Raw genomic sequence first — 17,961 nt, forward strand, 5'->3', positions numbered from 1 at the left:
ACAGGACACTGAATGTCAGCATGAAAAGGGACCTTGGTGACTATCTAATCTAACTACTTCCAGGAAGAGAGAAGGAAAAGGTTGAGAGAGAAGACAGTGATTTTTTCCAAGGTCACACATCAAGGCAGTGAAGAGCCAAAACTGAAACCCAGGTTTCTTAGCTGAAAAATTGAGAAAGACTTTAACAAGACTTGAAGGAAAACAGTTTGGGGAGAACATCTTGGCTACTCAGACGTCTTGTGTTACTTCTTAGTAATTAACAGCCTAACAAAGCTGTCCCAATATCAGTGATGACTGCTTGAATTTAAAATTAGCACAGAACTTGTTCAGAGCAAATGGAAATTGAGAAGGAGTTGATATTGAGAATACAAGTTCTGCTGTCTTCCTCCATTCCTGATCAAGAACCTTGGGGGTTAAGTCTGGGTTTCTGAATCTGCCAATGAAGGCCCTCCCTAATCTGGCCCCATCAGACTTTTTCAATCTTCTCTTCATTTCCCCCGACACCTCCCTTCTTTTCTGGCCCGGATGCATGTTCACTTTTCCCTGTATGCTTCCAGATCAGAACCAAACCAAATATTTCACAAGTAGAAAACAGGCTGGAACTATGATGGCTTTCATCCTTCCGTCCCTAGTTTTGAGCAGAGAATATACACATTTTGTTTAAAAACATCTGTGGAATCTGTTGCCTGATACTTATATGGCCCTATGTGGCCCCTTTATGCCTCAGTTTCCTTCTGTGTAAAGTCAGGGTATTGGACTAAATTATCCTACCAGCTCTGACATTCTATGCTCTAAGATCCTATCCAATTCTAAATTCTGAATTAAGAATTAGACACTCTACTTATTCCTTTCTCCAAGATTTTCTCAAGTTGTTACCCCACCCCCTGTGTAGTATTCATATTTCTCTTCCTCTCCAAAGCCTACCCAAGCTTATTCCACCTCTTCCAAGAAGACTTTTCTATTTTCTAGAGGAAATTGGGTATTACAGTAGATAAAGTGTTGGGGTCCAGAGTTAGGAAGATTTTTGGTGGTTCACTAATTTCAGTCCTGTCCATCTATCAAATGAGCTGGAGAAGGATGTATATAATCAAATATAATATATATAATAAATAAATAATAACATAAATATATATATATAATATATAATAAATATAATATATATAATATAATCAAAGATAAGGAAGTGTTAATATGCTAATAAGATTAAAAATACATGTTGAACAAGTGACTAATACCCAAGGATCCTTTGTTACGTATTTACACCTTTTTCTGATTATCTGGACTAGAAAAATTGCAGTCAACGGAAAGTCAAAACTTTCAGGAGTTGGAGAGTTTCAAGCCTTATCCTCTGTCTGGATCACTTTCTTTAAAAAAAAAAATCCATTCTTTTCTTGTTTCAATTGTTTTTAATAAAATCTTGTGTTTTTATATTAAAAAAAGGAGTTGGAGAGTTTAAGCAGCTATACTGTATGAGGCAGCAGGATCAGAGCAATTGTGGAGTATAACCCCTCCAAGGGGGAAGAATAGGATTTCTCTCTCTTTCCCTCCCACTGGCCATGGCAGAGTTACTTATCTACAGGGAAACGACATTTTCAGTAGTTGGAGAGTTGAGGGAGCTATGCAACACATTTTCTAGAGAAATATATATATTTATGTTGTTTTTGTAAATATAGATAAGCACATGTGTATTTATAATAAAATATGCATATACATGTATAGGTGCACTGTGTATTTATATGTGTACATGTACATATACATGTGTGTATCACATATGTGTTTGTTGTGTGTGTATATTTGTAATGTGTATAATACAAATATAGAGTGACAGCCATTCAGTGAGGGAAGTAGCTTCCAAAAGTATGACCTCTGGCAGTACAGAAGAGAGCTAACTATAAATTCAAAAACCCATGCAACCAAGAACTGAACTACAGAGAGGATCTGAATATCCTGCCCAAATGAAACGATAGATCCAACTAGGAGTTTTGAAAAGACTCCATTAGGAGGAAAAAACTTACTCTGCTTTTATGTCCCTTCCTCTGGTTGCTTGATTCCTCTAAGAACTTTTATCTTAAGGAAAATGCCCAGTCAGCTATAGCTTCATTCCTTTTCAGTACAATCCACTCCTGATTCTCAATTTTTTAGATTGTGCTCCCGAAGTCTCCTGCCCTTCCCTCCCACCCCCAGCTCCCACCAGCATCCTTTTATGTGCTCTTTTCTTTCACTGGTTTGAAAACACCTTGAGGACAAGAACTGTCATTTGTCAGCTTGTACTCTTTGTGCTTAACACAGTATCTGGCATATGATATATGTTGATCCCTGTATGTATATCTCACTCAGTGTACTCTAAGTTTGTTTTCAGTCTTCCTATGTGGAAGAATATACCCAGATTTTATGGGGAAAATGTTTTATAGCTATTTTTCTTACCATGCCATCTTATTAAATGTTTTTGTTTTGCTCTAATTGTGTTTACTGGCTGAAGGAAGCACACTTAAGGGGTCTAAACTATAGTTTTAGAGCACAGTCACACAGGATACCCCTAGACCTATGGGAAGGGTAGCTGCCCTTGGAATCCAACCCAGAAGTGCTGTTAAGGGGAGTAGGGCAAAAGGAATGTTACACGTCTAAAGCATGGAATAAAGTATATCTTAAGTTGTCCATGACTTGTGGTAAGTAGAATAAATAAAGTGGTCAAACTTCTGGGAAGGTATTTGTGAGAACTCAGTTTCACACACTCGTATTTAGATAATTTGGAAGGCAGAAGAAAGGAGAGCATTTATTTCCACTTAGGGAAAGGTATTGCTTATCTCATTCACTATGAGTCAAAATGAAAATCTTGATGCTTCCAAATGGCCCTATAAAATTCTCTATGTTTAAATAAGGAAAAAAAAAAAGAAATTCTCTATATTTATAGCAGACACACTTTGCTATCTATAAATTGTGCTTATTAGTCTAGGAATCATGGGTCCCAAGCCTGGCTTTTCCAATGACTATTTGGCACCAAACATCAATTGCTTAACATTTTTAGTCTTAGTTTCCAATCAATAAAATAAAGATAACATTTCCATTCCCCATCTAGAATTGTAGAACTGGAGACCTCAGATCTCATCTTGTCTAACTCTTGCCTGAAGCATGAATCTTACTAGTAGTAAGTCATTAATTTGTCATTAACAACTGGTTATCCACTGTTTGGATATTTCCAGGGATGGGGAAAAGAAGAGTCCTAAATGAAGCTCCTCTTGTCTCATTTTAGGAGACTGACCCTTGCCTCTCAAGACAGGAATGTCTTCTCTTCAAGGGGACTTCTTACCATTTCACAGGGAGGTTTTTCCAGGGGCCTATAGGTGGCTTGTCCAAGGTTCACCACAGCCAGGAGAAGCAAGACACACAGGTTCATGGCTCTGGACAAGGAAAGCAAAGGAATGAGATCCATCATCAGATTTTAGAAGATAATCTCTATGTACTATCCTCCCAATAGCTTGTATTCCGAATGCCGATCACATCCTGCACTCTGATTAAAGATGATCATAGCTATACTGGAGTGCTTGGCCATTACCTTGTCCAGCTCTTTTTATAGATAAGGAAACTGAGGCAAACAGGAGTAAGTGTCTTGCTCAGGATCATATGCTAGTAAGAGCTTGAGGCTGGATTGAACTCAAGAACACGAATCTTACTAATTCTACCTTGTGTTACCTAGCTGCTTCTTTAGGTTTCCATGCATCTACTATATATAAATTCTCGTGCTCAACTTCTACAGAGATACAATGGTGAATAAAAAGGATCTGATTTTAGAAACTCATAATCTCTTATAATGTATTGATTGTGACCTGAGATCACTTTCAGGTCTGATTTTCTTTCTCTGTACTTATATTATGTATTCTAATTTTCCCTTACCAGATCTAGCATTCTATGTTCTAAGTTTCCCTTACCAGTTGTGATCATCTTTAAGCTGAGTAGAAGCTGAACTTCTAAGAAAACCCCAAATAGACAACATAGAATTCTAAATGGCCCAACCCTCATTTTACAGATGAGGAAACTGAGGTTGAGAAAACTTAAATAATTTTCCCAACACTCCCTGAATATTAAGTGAAAATGCCAGAATTCTCAACCAGATCACCTGCTTCATAAAAGTTTGGTGAAGGCCTTTTGAGTAATAAGTATAAATAAATTAGCAGTATCTCATCTTTTCATTCACCATTCGATCAGCATTTATTAAGCACCTACTATTATAGCTAGTCCCTGCATGTTCCTGCCATTGAAAGAGTCTTTGATACTCATGCCTTATCCATGCAGCCTTAGAAAAGTCACTTGATGACTCTGGACCTCAGTTTATCCATTTGTAAGATGGAGCAGGACTAGCTGATCTTTAAGATTTTTATGAACTTACTCCAAACAAGACCTTATGCTCAGCCTTTGGAAAGAGACAGAAATGACTAAAAATGGTCTCTGAATTCAAGAACTCATGGAACAATTTCAAAGGCAGACAATGTATTGTAGGAATAAAATTATGATGGTAAAATTAGGATGTCAGAGGGGAATATCAAGGGGGTCTGGAATAAAGAAGCAATCAGAATAAGGTGATGTCCGTCTGGAAAGCCTTCCTGGAAGAAATGAATTTCTTTCAGCTTGAGAAATACAACTTATCACCCTCTCATAACTATATTTTGGAAGGGAGGAAGGGAAGAAGCTGAACCTGTGATTTCTTTGGTGTGGAAAACTCCATTTGGGAATTCACATCAGAGGCAGGGAAGGAGAAGAAAAAAGAAGGGAATAAGCTTTTATATAGCACCTATTACATGTCAGGCACAACACTAAGCACTTTATAAAAATTATCTAATTAGATCCTTACAACAACCTGTAGGAGCTAATATTATCTTTATCTTGCAGTTGAAGAAACTGAGGCAGAAGTTAAATGACTTATTCAGATATTGTTAGTGGATATCTGAGGTCATATTTGAATTTAGGTTTTCTTGATTCCAAGACTAATATTCGGTTGTCTCTATACCATTTATCAATAACTTCTGCAATTTATGGATTCAAAATTGCCTGGGACACAGCCAATAAGTCAATAATAGGATTTCACCCTCGTCTTCCTAGCCTTCTACATTAGCTTTAGGGTATCTCTCTCCCTTAGGGTATCATTGCCTCTCACCAGCAATGATAATAATAATGATAATGATTCTCCTAATATATTAGGCAAGCCTTGAATAGTTACTTTAGAAGCAGTAGTAGTTCATAGAATTATAGACCAGGAAGGGACTTTGAAGACCACCTAACCCAATTCCCTCATTTTTACAATTAAAGAAACTGAGAGTTAGCAAGATTAAGTCACTTGTCCCATCAACTCACTAGGGAACAGAATTATTACTTACTTATGTTACAGGATACACTAATGGCACAAAGTATAAATGCAATCCCATTCAGTATCCGTGGGGAAAGCGAGGTTAGGAAGACTTTTCATGACTTCCAATCCAGGCTCAGACACTTACTAGTTGTGTGACACTGGGCAAGTCATTTCACCCTATTTGACGCAGTTTCAATGATTTGGAGAAGGAAATGGCGAAATACCTCAGTATCTCTTCCAAGAAAACCCCAAATGAGGTCACAAAGAGTCAGACATGACTGAAAAACAACAAAAGAATCCATGATATCATTAGGGAGTATCTTCAATTTTGGAAGATAATACATTGCAATAACTGAACTGTCTAGACTAGCCTGTTTTCCCTCCTAGGGAATATTCTTATGCTCTAAAGTTTTTCTCATCACTATTATTCTGAGTTCTAAAGCCATGTCCAGCTCAAGAATTCCCTTTCACAAATGAAAGAAAAAGCATTTTAGCACTTGTTATGTACAAAGCACACAGAGAACAGTAAACAATTCTTGTTCTCAAGGAGCTCACATTCTAACTTGCTATTGAGATTTTTTTTTTCAGTGCTGTCTGACTCTTCATGACCCCATTTTCAGTTTTCTTGGCAAAGATACAGAAGTGATTTGCCATTTTCTTCTGAGTCCATTGTACAGATGAGGAAACTAAGGCAGAGTTAAGTGATTTGCCCAGGGTCACAAAGCTAGTGAGTGTCTGAGGACAGAATTGAACACAGGCCTTCTAAGCCCAGCATTCTATCCACCACATCACCATTCTAATAGGATGAGACAACACTCCCACAGGAGATTTCAGCTGCAAGCCAAATATAAAGGCCTCTGTGAGTGTCACTAAAGCATAATGCACTTTCACTGAAGAAAAATCATTTCCATTTCTAATGTTGAGGCATTTGACAGGGCTGAGGACCTTTAGGTTGAGAACTTTCTTCCCTGAATTTTTCAGTCCCCAAGGCTACTGAAGCAGTTACTAGCAGATGTTTCTCCTGCATCTGCTTCTGAGATGATGGTAGTTAGGGCTGAGGGCCAGTAATCTGAAGAGCGGTCCACCTCCTAGGCTTTTGGAGTAGTTGGTCAGCCAATGGGTTTGGTGGTATCAAAGAAAGGTGACCATTCCTCTCAAGGTTGATAGTAGTATGGCTCAAAGTCTGAGGAAAACTGATATTTCCAGGGCTCTTGGATTCAGGGTCCAGGTCTCAGGAAAGATGGGGTCAAGGTGATGGCAACATGCATCTGACCTGCCTGGTACCTGCTGTCTCCGGGTGATTTGCAAGGCTGCCTTGCCTGACTTACAGTTGCTCCATCTTCCCCCATCCCTTCCAGACACTCTGCAGTCCCTCTCAGATCTGATATTCTGTGGCTGGTTGGATGAATTCCAAGGCCCTGAGTGATAAAGAATGATGCTCCCATACCAACTTCAGTATAAATGTTCTCTAGGGTTCCCTAGACAGTCATCTTCAAACTTACGGCTACGTGTGCTGAGCTCTGGGATAACTCAACAGAAGCTGACACTGGAGCACCTAATATCCCCTCCCCTGCACTTCAATCTCTCCTCCTACAGAGGCCTTAAGTGGGGGCCGCTTGACCTCCTGGGACTGAGTCCTGGAGCACCCACCCTGTGCGGTCCCAAGAAGCTTTCTTCCCTGCACTAGTTCTTGTAGCCCTCCTGGCTCCTCTCACTTCCTCCCTCTAAGGACCTGTTACATAAAGACTCCTTGGCCTTTGAAACCTGGGTTCTTCCCCATTGTTTGGGCAGCTCCCCGGCTGCCTTTAGTCAGGAAGTCCCATTGTCAAGGCAGGAGCTCAGTGCCCTGGCATTGTATGAACCAAGGGCAGTTCTGCCTCTCACTTATTCTGGGGCTGTTTGCTCAGCCTTCATCAGCCTCAGGAAGAACCCTATCTAGCTCCCAACCTCCGGCCTTAGGGGAAGACTGGGGGCTTGAGAATGGGGATAGGCGAGGCAGTGAGATATTAAATTGGATTTTGGGGGCAAAACTGGAGGGGACTTTGGAGCACAGAATGTTGAGCCAAAGTATAGTTAACTTCAAGAGTCCCCAGATCATGTGTTCTAACATTTGTCCAAACATTTATTAAATGCTTACTATGTGCCTGGCCCTGTGGAAGTGTTAAAAGACATAAAAAAGTCAAAATGGCTCCTACCCTCAAAAAGCTTACATTCAAAATGTACCTGTATGTGTATGTGAGGCAGCTCGGCAGCTCAGTGGATGGACTTGGAGACATGAAGACCCCGCCTCAAACACTTATCAGTTACGTGACCCTGAGCAAGTCACTTAATTTATTTGCCTTAATTCACTGGAGAAGGCAATGGCAAACCACTCTAGTATTTTTACAGAGAAAACGCCATGGACAGCATTGATGTGCTATAGTCCAGAGAAACAGAGTTGGACACAATGGAACAATCTATTTTATATATATAAATTGGTACAAAAATATAAAGTAGAAAAAGGTCGATTTGAAGGGAAAAGCGCTAGCTGCCAGGAAGGCTGGGGAAAGGCTTCCTGGGGAAAGTGATTATTGAGCCGTTTTAAAGGAAGCCAGGGTTTTCAGTATTCCCAAGGTGATCAGGAAGGGAATTCCAGGCATGGGGTACAGACGAGTCAAATGTGCAGAGATGAATATAATGATATTTGGCTATTTGGTTCCTGCTTCAAGTTTTCTAGCGATGGGGAACTCTTCCCTTCTCTCACTCAATACCACCCCCCATAATTGCTGTTTCAAACAGCTCTTATTGTGAAGGAGTTTTTCCCTATGTTAAACCAGAACCTGTCCCCTTTCTAACCTCACCCTGCTGATTTTAGTTGTCTCTGCTCAAAGCAAAGCCAAGAGAACTTCTCTTCCAGGCAGCCTTGAAATAAGTGAACACAGTGAGTAGGTGTTGAGGTTATTCCCAGGAATGAATGGTTTCCACGGCTGTCAGCATCTTGGTCACCCCTCTCTGAACAGGCTTAGCTTACCAGCATCGCTCCTAAAATCTGGTTCCAGGACTGAAAACAATACTCCAAGTATAGTCTGACCAGAACAGAGGACCTCGGCCCATGAAGGGAGATCTTTTAAAAAAATTTTTCTATATTTCCATATGAGTCATGTTGGGAAAAGGGAAAAACCACAAGGAGTAGGGGAGGAAGAGAAAGGGAAAAAAAAGTGAAAATAGTATGTTTTGATCCACATTCAGTCTCCTTAACTTTCTCTCTGGATGTGAACAGCATTCTCTATTCAAAGTTTATTGGAATTGCACTGGATCACTGAATTGCTGAGAAAAGCTAAGTCTATCATAGTTGATCATCACAGGATCTTGCTGTTACTATGTACAATGTTCTCTTGGTTCTGTTCATTTCAATCAGCAGAACAACAATATTCCATTACTCTCATATGCCATAACTTGTTCAGCCATTCCCCAATTGATGGGCATTTTCCAATTTTTTGCCAACACAAAAAGAGGTGCTACAAATATTTTTGCACATGTGGATCCTTTCCTCTCTTTTATGATCTCTTTGGGATACAGACAATATTACAGACAGTAATGAACTACTGGATAAAAGGCTGTGCACAGTTTGATGGCCCTTTGGGCATAGTTCCAAATTGCTCTCCAAAACAGTTGGATCCGTTCACAACTCCACCAACAATGCATTAGTGTCTCGGTTTTTCCACATCCCTGCCAACATTTATTATTACTTTTTCCTGTCATCTTAACCAATCAGAGTTGTTTTAATTTGAATTTCTCTGATCAATAGTGATTTAGAACATTTGGTGTGACTGTAGATGACTTTACTTTCTTAGTTTTTTACTTATATATCCAAAGATTGAGTTACCTTTTATTTGACAAGCAGACTGGGTGGGGCACCGGAGACTGGAGTCAGGAAGACGTGAATTTATGACTGGCCTCAGATTCTTATTAGATGTGTCCTCCTGAGCAAGCCTTTTAATCTCTGTCTGCCTCAGTTGAGGGGATGATAATAGCCATCTACCTCCCAGTTTTGTTGTGATGATCAAATGAGGTAAAATTTGAAAAGTGCTTGGCACAGAGCCTAGAACAAAGTAGGTGCTATATAAATGCTTATTTCTTTATCACACTGGAGACTGATATTAAACTCACAACTCAAGCTTTTTTAGCTCTGCCTCCCTGGTTATTTGCTTGTTTTTAAATTAGAGTTTTAAAGGGATTTGCATTTATTTCTATAAAATAGAAGAGCTTGGAGGAAACTTGGAGATCATCCAGTCCAGTTTCACAAATGAGAAAACCTCACCAGAGAGATGAGGAGATTTGGCAAGGCAAGTCTCGGGTATTGTCGGGATCAGAAATGTCGGGACAGTTGGCATAGATGCAAGCCAAGAAGAAATGGGTCCATAAAGCCAGGTAGAGAGTACAGGCTGAGAAGTACGTACAGAGATTTGGTGGAGATTCCAAACTCTAGACATTTGGACTAACCCAGAAGAGAAATGATGGAGACACAAGGAAACCTAGAAGTGTTTGGGTCCAATTCCCTTATTTGATTGATGGTCAGATAGTCTCAGAATGAAAGGGAACTGCCCAGGATCAAAAGGATGTGGGAGAAACAAAATCCAGGGGTCTGTGATGAGGGGTTTAGTTTCTGTCAATCAAGCCGTATTCGAATGATCTTTCTGACCTCTTTATCTTTTCTGTTTGCCATTGTCTGGCCCTATGTAGTGTTTGTTTTCTTAAGAATTCTGTTCTAGCTTGGGAGATTCCAGTAGAAATAATTAACTTTACATAGATTTGTTATTGTTATTGTTCAATTGGATCTGACTTGTTATGAACCCATTTGGGGTTGTCTTGGCAAAGATACTGGAGTGATTTATTGTTTCCCTCTTCAGCTGGTTTTATAAATGAGGAAACCGAAGTAAGCAGGGTTAAGTGACTTGTCCAATGTCGTACAGCTACTATTTACTAAGTGTCTGAAACTGGTTTTGACTCTTATCCTCTTGTCTCCAGAGCCATTGCCCTGAGCACTGAATCACCTACCTGCTAAGTGAAGTTAGAACATGAACTTGGGTCTCCCTCAGCAAAGTGTCGACTAATTGATTGGAGAATGAGGAGAATGACGGGGAGAGACTTTAGACAAGGTCATCTGGACTGACTTTGCCTCTCAACAGATTAGACTAGACAGTGTATTTTATAGCCTCTTTCAGGTTTGACAAGCTGTGTTCTAAGATCTCTTCCACCTCAGACATTCTATGTGCTATATTCTACATTTGTCCTTTGTCCTCTTCCAGATCTAACATTCTGCTGTGGGTTCTATATTCTTTATCCGAAGATCTCAACTCAAATTATGTTTTAAGATCTTTTCTACCTCTAACAGGCTAAGTTCTAAGGTTCCTTTTAATTTCCATAATCTGCGTTTTCTGATATAACTTTCAGTGTTCTGTGATCCCAGCCAGTTCTGACATTTTGTGTTCTAAGATTTCTTCTAGCTTTGCAAGTATGTGTTCTATGCTCTAACATTGTGTCCTATGGTCCTTCCCAGGTCTGACAATATGGATTCTAAGGTTTCTTCTAGTTCTGACAGCCTGGGTTTCAAGGTCCCTTCAATAAGTCAGCTATGCTTGTGTCTACACACAGTTTCCTAGCTGAGTATGAAGGGGGTGGAACGCTAAGGAGGGGAGGGGAGGGGGCCCAGCAGCAGTAGCGGGGAAGTGTTCCTACTTAACTTTAGGTGGTACTGTTCTAACACCACCCACCTCCCTCCCCCAGATTTTCATGTGACTGTATTAAAAAAACAGTCCGCCCCCTTTCCTTATTTCTCTCACTGAAGGAAATGACAACAGGGACAATGAATATAATTTCTTTCACTTACATAATAAGGTTTTGACCTTTGTGATGGGCTTTCCTGTATCATCTGAGCTTGAGCACAATTTTAGGAAGTGACTAGTGAAAATGTTTTTGGTTCCATTTTACAGATGAGGATGACAAGCCCAGGAAAGTGATTTGCCTAAGATCACATGGCAAACTCAGGCTCCAGATGGGATTAGAATGTAGGAGTCTCTCAGATGGATGTCTAACTAACTCTCTACCCTTCTCAGCCTGCCTGTCTTACCTTCTTCCCCACTCACAGTCATTTGAGAACTCAGTGGATTATATGCATTAACAGACTAGACATTCATCACATCAATATCATTTTAGATTCCCTGGAAAAAGATTTCCTACCTTCCAGAATATATATTTTAAAAGTAGCATCATGTGAGTCAGGGCAATGGGATGGACAAAGGGGATTGACTTGAAGCTAGGAAGGCTTAGGTTGTATCTCTTCTCAAACATTAGGTGTGCCACCTGTCCTCAAGATGCTTATAGTCAACAGGAGATGGGACAGAAAAAGTGCACCAATAAGCAAATAAAGTAATTTTAGGGCTTGAGGGAAGGACACTGGAACAAAGCTAGGTAGAAATGAGAAATAAAAGAGAAGCTCTTTGTTCATCATAAAGCATCATAAAGGCAAGCTATGATGATGGCTGGTGAGCTTGAGCAAGTAAGTGCCTTTCCTTTTCTGGGGCCTCAGTTTACTCATCTGTTGCAATGGGACTCTGAGGTCTAGTGGACATAAACCATTAAAACCCAAAACTGTTAACAGCTTACAACCAAACAGGAAGGAGAGAAGTTGTTATCAGCCTGCTGGGGTGGATTGGCTCGGGCAGCCCAGGGGCTGAGGAGCCCCATCAGACACACAGGAGACTGACTCATCAGGTTGGCACCCACCCTGCTGGGGCCAACCCTGCTGCCTGGGACTGCATAGCTTCTGTGCTGAGGGATGGGGAAGAAAGAGAAAGAAGAGGTGGGTTGGGAGGGGGGGTTTCAAGGTCCTCGCTGGGTCCTAGTATTGAGCTGGAAGGAGTCTTATTGCAGGATAACAGAGCAAGTAAAGAGCAAGGCAGGATTTATCCCTAGATCTTCTGCTTCCAAATTCCACTCCCCATCTTCCCTGAAACTCTGAGAGTCCTCTGGTTGCTCCAAGAATCCTAGAAACTTTAGGCTGTTAAGAACTGGACCATTATCAATGGGCGTGGCTGAGTTCAGACTTTGTGATGATGGTGGTAGTACTAATAATAGTTGTGGTGGTAGTAATGGTGATGGCGGTAATAGTAGTAGTATTTAGCATTTAAATGATACTTTAAATTTTGCAAAGAGTTTATATATGTTATTTCTTTGATCCTCATGATCACCCTGGAGTATAGGTGCTATTAATATTCCCATTTTACAAATGAGGAAAGTGAGGCAGAAGCTAAAAGAATCACACAGCTTATAAGTATCTAAAGCAGAATTTATGTATTTTACAGAAACGGAAACTGAGACTTAGAGAAGGAAAATGACATTCTTAGGGCCCCTCCAAACTCAGTTCTGTCTCTGGGCCCAGAACTTTCCCATTACATTACCAGGCAGTGTACCAGAGATGATCTCTCTATGTACAAAATATCCTTCTTTTCTGAGAGATTTTCTAGATGAGGGTATAGTTGTTAAGACTCAGACTTGGAATTGGAGGACCTGAATATGAAGCCTAATTCTGATGTCTAATTTATGGCCATCTAGGAATCATTTCAACTCCCTGGGCCTCAGTTTTCACATCTAGAAAATGGAGAATGTAATATATGAGATTTAATAAACACTTATTAAACCCTTACTATGTCAGCCAATAAACATTTATTTAGCATCTATTGTATGCTATGTATTGTGATAAGCACTGGAGATACAAGACCCAGTCCTCAAGTAGTTTAATTGAGGAGACATGAGGTAAATAACCATGTACAAATAAAGTAAATATAGGATAAATTTGGAGGCAATCATTAGAGGGAAGGCACCAAAATTAGCCGGGAATGGATTGCTGCAGGTAGATAGAACACTGGAATAGAGTTCCTGAGACCTGGACTTAGAAAGACCTGAGTTCAGAGCTTTGTGGCAAGTCACCTTAGCCTGTTTACTTCAGTTTCCTCATCAGTAAAATGAGCAGGAGAAAGAAATGTCAAACCACTCCAGTATTTTTCCCAAGAAAAACCCAAAACGACTGATCAACAACAAGAAGTTGGAATTTAAGCTGGGACTTAAAGGAAGCCAGGGGTAGAAATAAAGTGGGAAAGCATTCAGGCATGGGGGACAGAGAAGATGCCCAGAGTCAGGAGTGTTTGACTCAAGGACCAGCAAAACAGCCGATATATCATAGAGTACCTGAAAGGGGGTGAAAGGGTAGCAGGTATTGTGTGTGTTCCAGGAAGAGGGGAAATGTGTGAGCTGGGGCAAAGGACAGCAGGGAACAGTCTGGCCAGGTCAGCTCATCCATGGTACGTGAGTGGAGTGTAGGGCAATGAGGCTGGGGAGATGGTTGGAAGCTGAGTGTGGAGGGACAATACTGCCAGACTGAGGATGAGGAGGTCAGGGGCAGTAGGCAATAAGGTGGTCAGGTATAGGAGAGGAAAGAATCCAAGAAGACTCCTAGGTTTTGAACCTGGGACAGAGAATAGCTGCCATGAACAGAAGGAGGGAAATTGCAAGAACAGGTAGGTTTATGGGGAAAGATGACAAGTTCACTTTGGAAGATGTTGATTTTGAAATGCTAGGCAGACATTCAGGAAGAGATGCTCATAGGCAGCTGCAGGTCCAGCTCAGGGGAATGTCGGAGCTCGAAGATATAGAGGGGGAGAGTGACTCTAGAGACAGCGTTCAAGAGAGTACTAAAGGATGGAGGGATTGGGGAGGGAGCCCCAGATGAGGCGGGGGAGAACAGTATAGGGAGGGCTCAGGACAGCATTTGAGGGACTAAGTAGGAGAAAATAGGTTCTTTCCTAGGATTAACAGTACAGGTTAAGAGAGGCTGGGCCACTGTCTTATGTACCAGTTGGGGGCTACTTTGGGGAACACTTGAAGGTTAACTCATCACATCTGCTTGGGCAAATTACTCTGTGGCCCTCAGATTTCTCCATCTGTAAAAGGAGGGAGGCTGGTCCAAATGGCTTTGATATTCCACATTTTAATGTCTCATCTAGCTCTGAGAGTTCCAGCTCACAATTCCCAAGCATCACAGATCCAAACCACCTCCATTCACCTGCTCTGGGGTCATGTGCCTCAGCCCCCTACATCAGATTCCCTGGGGGCATCTTCCCGTCACCAAAGGCCAAGGGGCTCTAACTCCGGGCCTCTGCCCCCCCTACTCTCCCTACAGTCCACAGTGCTGGAGACAGGGGCCGGTTTCCAAACTGTTACAGAGATGACTAGCAAGGGAAAAAAAAAAAAAAAAAAAAAGTAGATTTGAGTGGGAGGTGGGGACTCTCAGATCTCCCCGATCTGGGAAACAGTTTCAGGAATAGTTCTCGTTCCTCTTACGGCTTATAGTTGTAAAAGTACTTCCCCAGCGGCAGACCAGCTCAAGAAGTGGTCCAGGTAGCCCTCTGAGGAGAAAACTGACGTTCCTAGAGGGAAAGTGACCGGACCAAGATCACTTGGAGAGCCAGTGCTGAACCTGGCCAGGCCATCGGAGCTCTGCGGCAACTGACCATCCTCGCCCCCTCCTCAGTCACCCCGGCAAAAGCGCGAGGCTTTCCACCCCGTGTTGTAGGTCTCAAAACGAAGCCAGGTTAACTTCTCCGGTCTGAGAAAGACGGGAGAGCGGGGGCCTTGGGGAGCAGAAGAAAACGGTGCCGGGGAACCCCAGGCGCGCGCTTACCTTACTCAGCAGGGGCGCCGTTTGTCTCCCCGAAACCCTGAGTTCATCTTGCCCCGACGTTATTAGGGCTCCGGGACGTCTGTCCTCCCTCTAGCCCTCCCTTTCTCCCTTCGGGGAACGCTCCGAGCATCCCTTCCTTTGTAGACTCAGGCTTTAGAGGGACCACCGGGCGGGCTACAAGAAAACCGGGACCCTGGAGAGGAACAGTCAGTAATCCCGATTTGGGACAACTTCTGCTTTAAATTACGTCCCTAGTAGCTCAGCCACATCCCCCTCCCTCCCTTTTCCCCTCCCCCGCCCAGAGAGCGCGCTGGGTCCTAGAGGGGGAGGCGTTCGGGGAAATGCGCGTGACTCTGTTTCTCGGGGGGACAGCCAGAACTTGAATCATCTTTTTCTCCTAGGGTGTGAGTTGGTGCAGGCCTCGGGGGGAGGGGGGAAGAGAAGGGGGGCGGTGGCGGAGGCCCGGAAGGCTAGGAGATATTAAGAAGAGCGATATAAATATCGATAGAGAAAGCCTGGTTTGGAGTAAGAAGTAAAGGGTCTGGGATCTATCTCGCCCTGGTTCTGTCTGGTAAGTACCGCCGTGAACAAAGCACATTTTGTCAGCCTCAGTTTCCTTCTCCATACGAGGAAGGGTTGGGATGATCGTTAAGGTCTCTTCCAGGACTGACATTCTGGGATTCTGGGATTCTCACTGTGTTTACGTCGCTGGGAAAGCCACTTCCAGTAATGTCTGATCTCTTGCTGGTACTTCCACAAAATTCTCCATTTCCTGACTCTGTGTTTTCACACTGGGGTGCCCCTGACCTCCCTGACTTCTTTTAAGTTTCCGCTAAAAGCTTTCCTTCCAGCAAGAAAACTTTTCGTGGTCCTCCTTAATGTCCATGCCTTCCTCTGCTTTCCAAATTACTCTACGTAACTAGGCAAATAGATGGACGGATTTTCTGGAATTTTTTGGAAGGATACGGGAGTGGTTTGCCATTCCTTCTCCAGCTCATTTTACAGATGAGATAACTGAGGCAAACAGAGTTAAGTGACTTACCTAGGGTCATATTGCTTCTGAGTATCTGAGACCGAATTCGAACTCAAGTAGAGGAGTGAAGTTACAGTTAAGTATCCACTTTACACCGTTTCTAGCACATAATTGACATTTAATATATGTTTGTTGATTGACTTTCTCTTTCTGAACCTTAGTTTTTTCATCTGCACAATTAAAGTCCTACCCAGCTCAGATATTCTGTTCCTGTGGCAGAGAACAGAAAGGAATCCTTCACACTCAGAGGATTGGATGTTTGCAAGAGCAGTTTGGGGAGTTTGGAAACTCCCAAGCATAGAATAAGAGGAGAAACACTAAGGGCAACTTCAAATGTGCTGTTTCAGATAGGTAGATAATGGAAGGAAGGAAGGAAAGAAGGAAGAAAGGAAGGAAGATTAGATAAAAAGATAGATACGTGGATGCATAAATAGGTAGACAAAAAGATAGATGAATGAGTGGATAGAAAGAAAGGAAGGAAAATAGAAAGATAGACCAACAGATATAGATGGATATAGATAGGAAGATGGATGGATGGATGGATGGATAGAAAGTAGATATAGATAGAAAGATGGATAGATAGATGGATAGATCTCAAACCTTTTGAGGATTGTGTTTTTCTGAGATGGAAATGTCAGAAGTGGAAGGAAGCTTAGAGAGCTTGTGGGTTCCAGCTACTCATTTTACATCTAGGGAAAGTGAATGAAGCCCAGAATGAGGAAGTAACTGTCTCAAATTACTGAGCCAGGATTCAGAGTTGGTTCTTTTGACACAAAGTCTAGTACCCTTCATACTACAGACCTAGAAATTGAGAAATAGAACATAAAATGCCAGGCAATTTACTCTAAAAGCAATTATAGAAGCCAATACTGAAAGGTTTCCAGAGCAGGGAGACATTACTGTAGGCTGGCCTAGTCAGGGAACGCTTCCTGGAAGAGGCTGCCAAGGAAAGGCAGAGCTGGCAGGAACCCCAAAACGCCATCCTCCAATTCAGTCTTTTTATTTAATTGACAAAGCAATTGAGGTCCATGGAAGTTTAATGACTTGCCTAGGTGCACATGGAAAGCAAATAGCAGCTTTTCTCTGACTCTAAACCAGGTTTGCCTCCTGGCAAACAAAATAGTTTACCTAACTATCTCACACTTTAATGTCTTATAAGGTCCTCGGACACAGCTCTCAATCATAGAATAGTAAGATTTCAAAGCTGAAAGGGATTTTTGAAGTCATTTGATCCAGTTCCCTTACAATGCAGGAATCTCCTCTCCACCTCTCCAACATGCCCAACAAGGATCTAGTCTCTACTTGAATATCTCCTGTTAACAAAAAACTTATTAAAATGGGAAATTAGCTGGATTTAAGATCTGATGATCTGACTTCAAATCTTGACTGATACTGAGGCCATATACAAGTTGCTTTCTTTTTCAGAACTTTTTTCTCCTCATCTGTATAACCGGGGTGGGGGTGGAGGGAAAAATAATTCTCTATTTCCCAGAATTATTGCAAATGTTAAAGATTTATATATATATATACATATTTATGCACGCATGTATTAGATTATACAGGGCATTATCTCTGAGATAGCCCCTGACACTGTACATCAGATCTAATTGACAAGTTTTTTTTTTCCTTTTGAATTAAGATGGCTCTCCTAAGGGGGCAGCTAGATGGCACAGTGGATAAAGCACCAGCCTTGAATTCAGGAGGACCGGAGTTCAAATCTGGTCTCAGACACTTAACACTTCCTAGCTGTGTGACCCTGGGCAAGTCACTTAACCCCAGCCTCAGAAAAAGAAAAAGATGGGTCCCTGGCAATTTCTCAATTATTTTCTAGAGCTAATAGTTATATGTATTGGCTGATATTTAGACTGG

At 41.8% G+C, this 17,961-nt stretch overlaps 1 protein-coding gene across 3 annotated transcripts in view; it reads right to left on the bottom strand.

The window, feature by feature from the left end:
- LRRC32 (leucine rich repeat containing 32) overlaps positions 1–17,961 on the bottom strand; it is a 48,386-nt gene that overhangs the window by 17,084 nt on the left and 13,341 nt on the right. Inside the window, exons 1-3 of one of the 3 annotated variants that reach the window (XM_074304127.1) lie at positions 15,060–15,303; positions 5,487–5,619; positions 3,308–3,398 (exon numbers count right to left, since the gene is read on the bottom strand). In XM_074304127.1, the coding sequence (XP_074160228.1) occupies positions 3,308–3,394 (87 nt within the window). In that variant the 5' untranslated portion in view covers positions 3,395–3,398; positions 5,487–5,619; positions 15,060–15,303. Of the gene's footprint in view, positions 1–3,307; positions 3,399–5,486; positions 5,620–15,059; positions 15,304–17,961 lie in introns of those variants that run through there. The other 2 variants (XM_074304126.1, XM_074304128.1) reach the window with 2 other exon arrangements.

This window comes from Sminthopsis crassicaudata, chromosome 3 (genome assembly GCF_048593235.1).
Source record: "Sminthopsis crassicaudata isolate SCR6 chromosome 3, ASM4859323v1, whole genome shotgun sequence".
Taxonomy (NCBI): domain Eukaryota; kingdom Metazoa; phylum Chordata; class Mammalia; order Dasyuromorphia; family Dasyuridae; genus Sminthopsis; species Sminthopsis crassicaudata.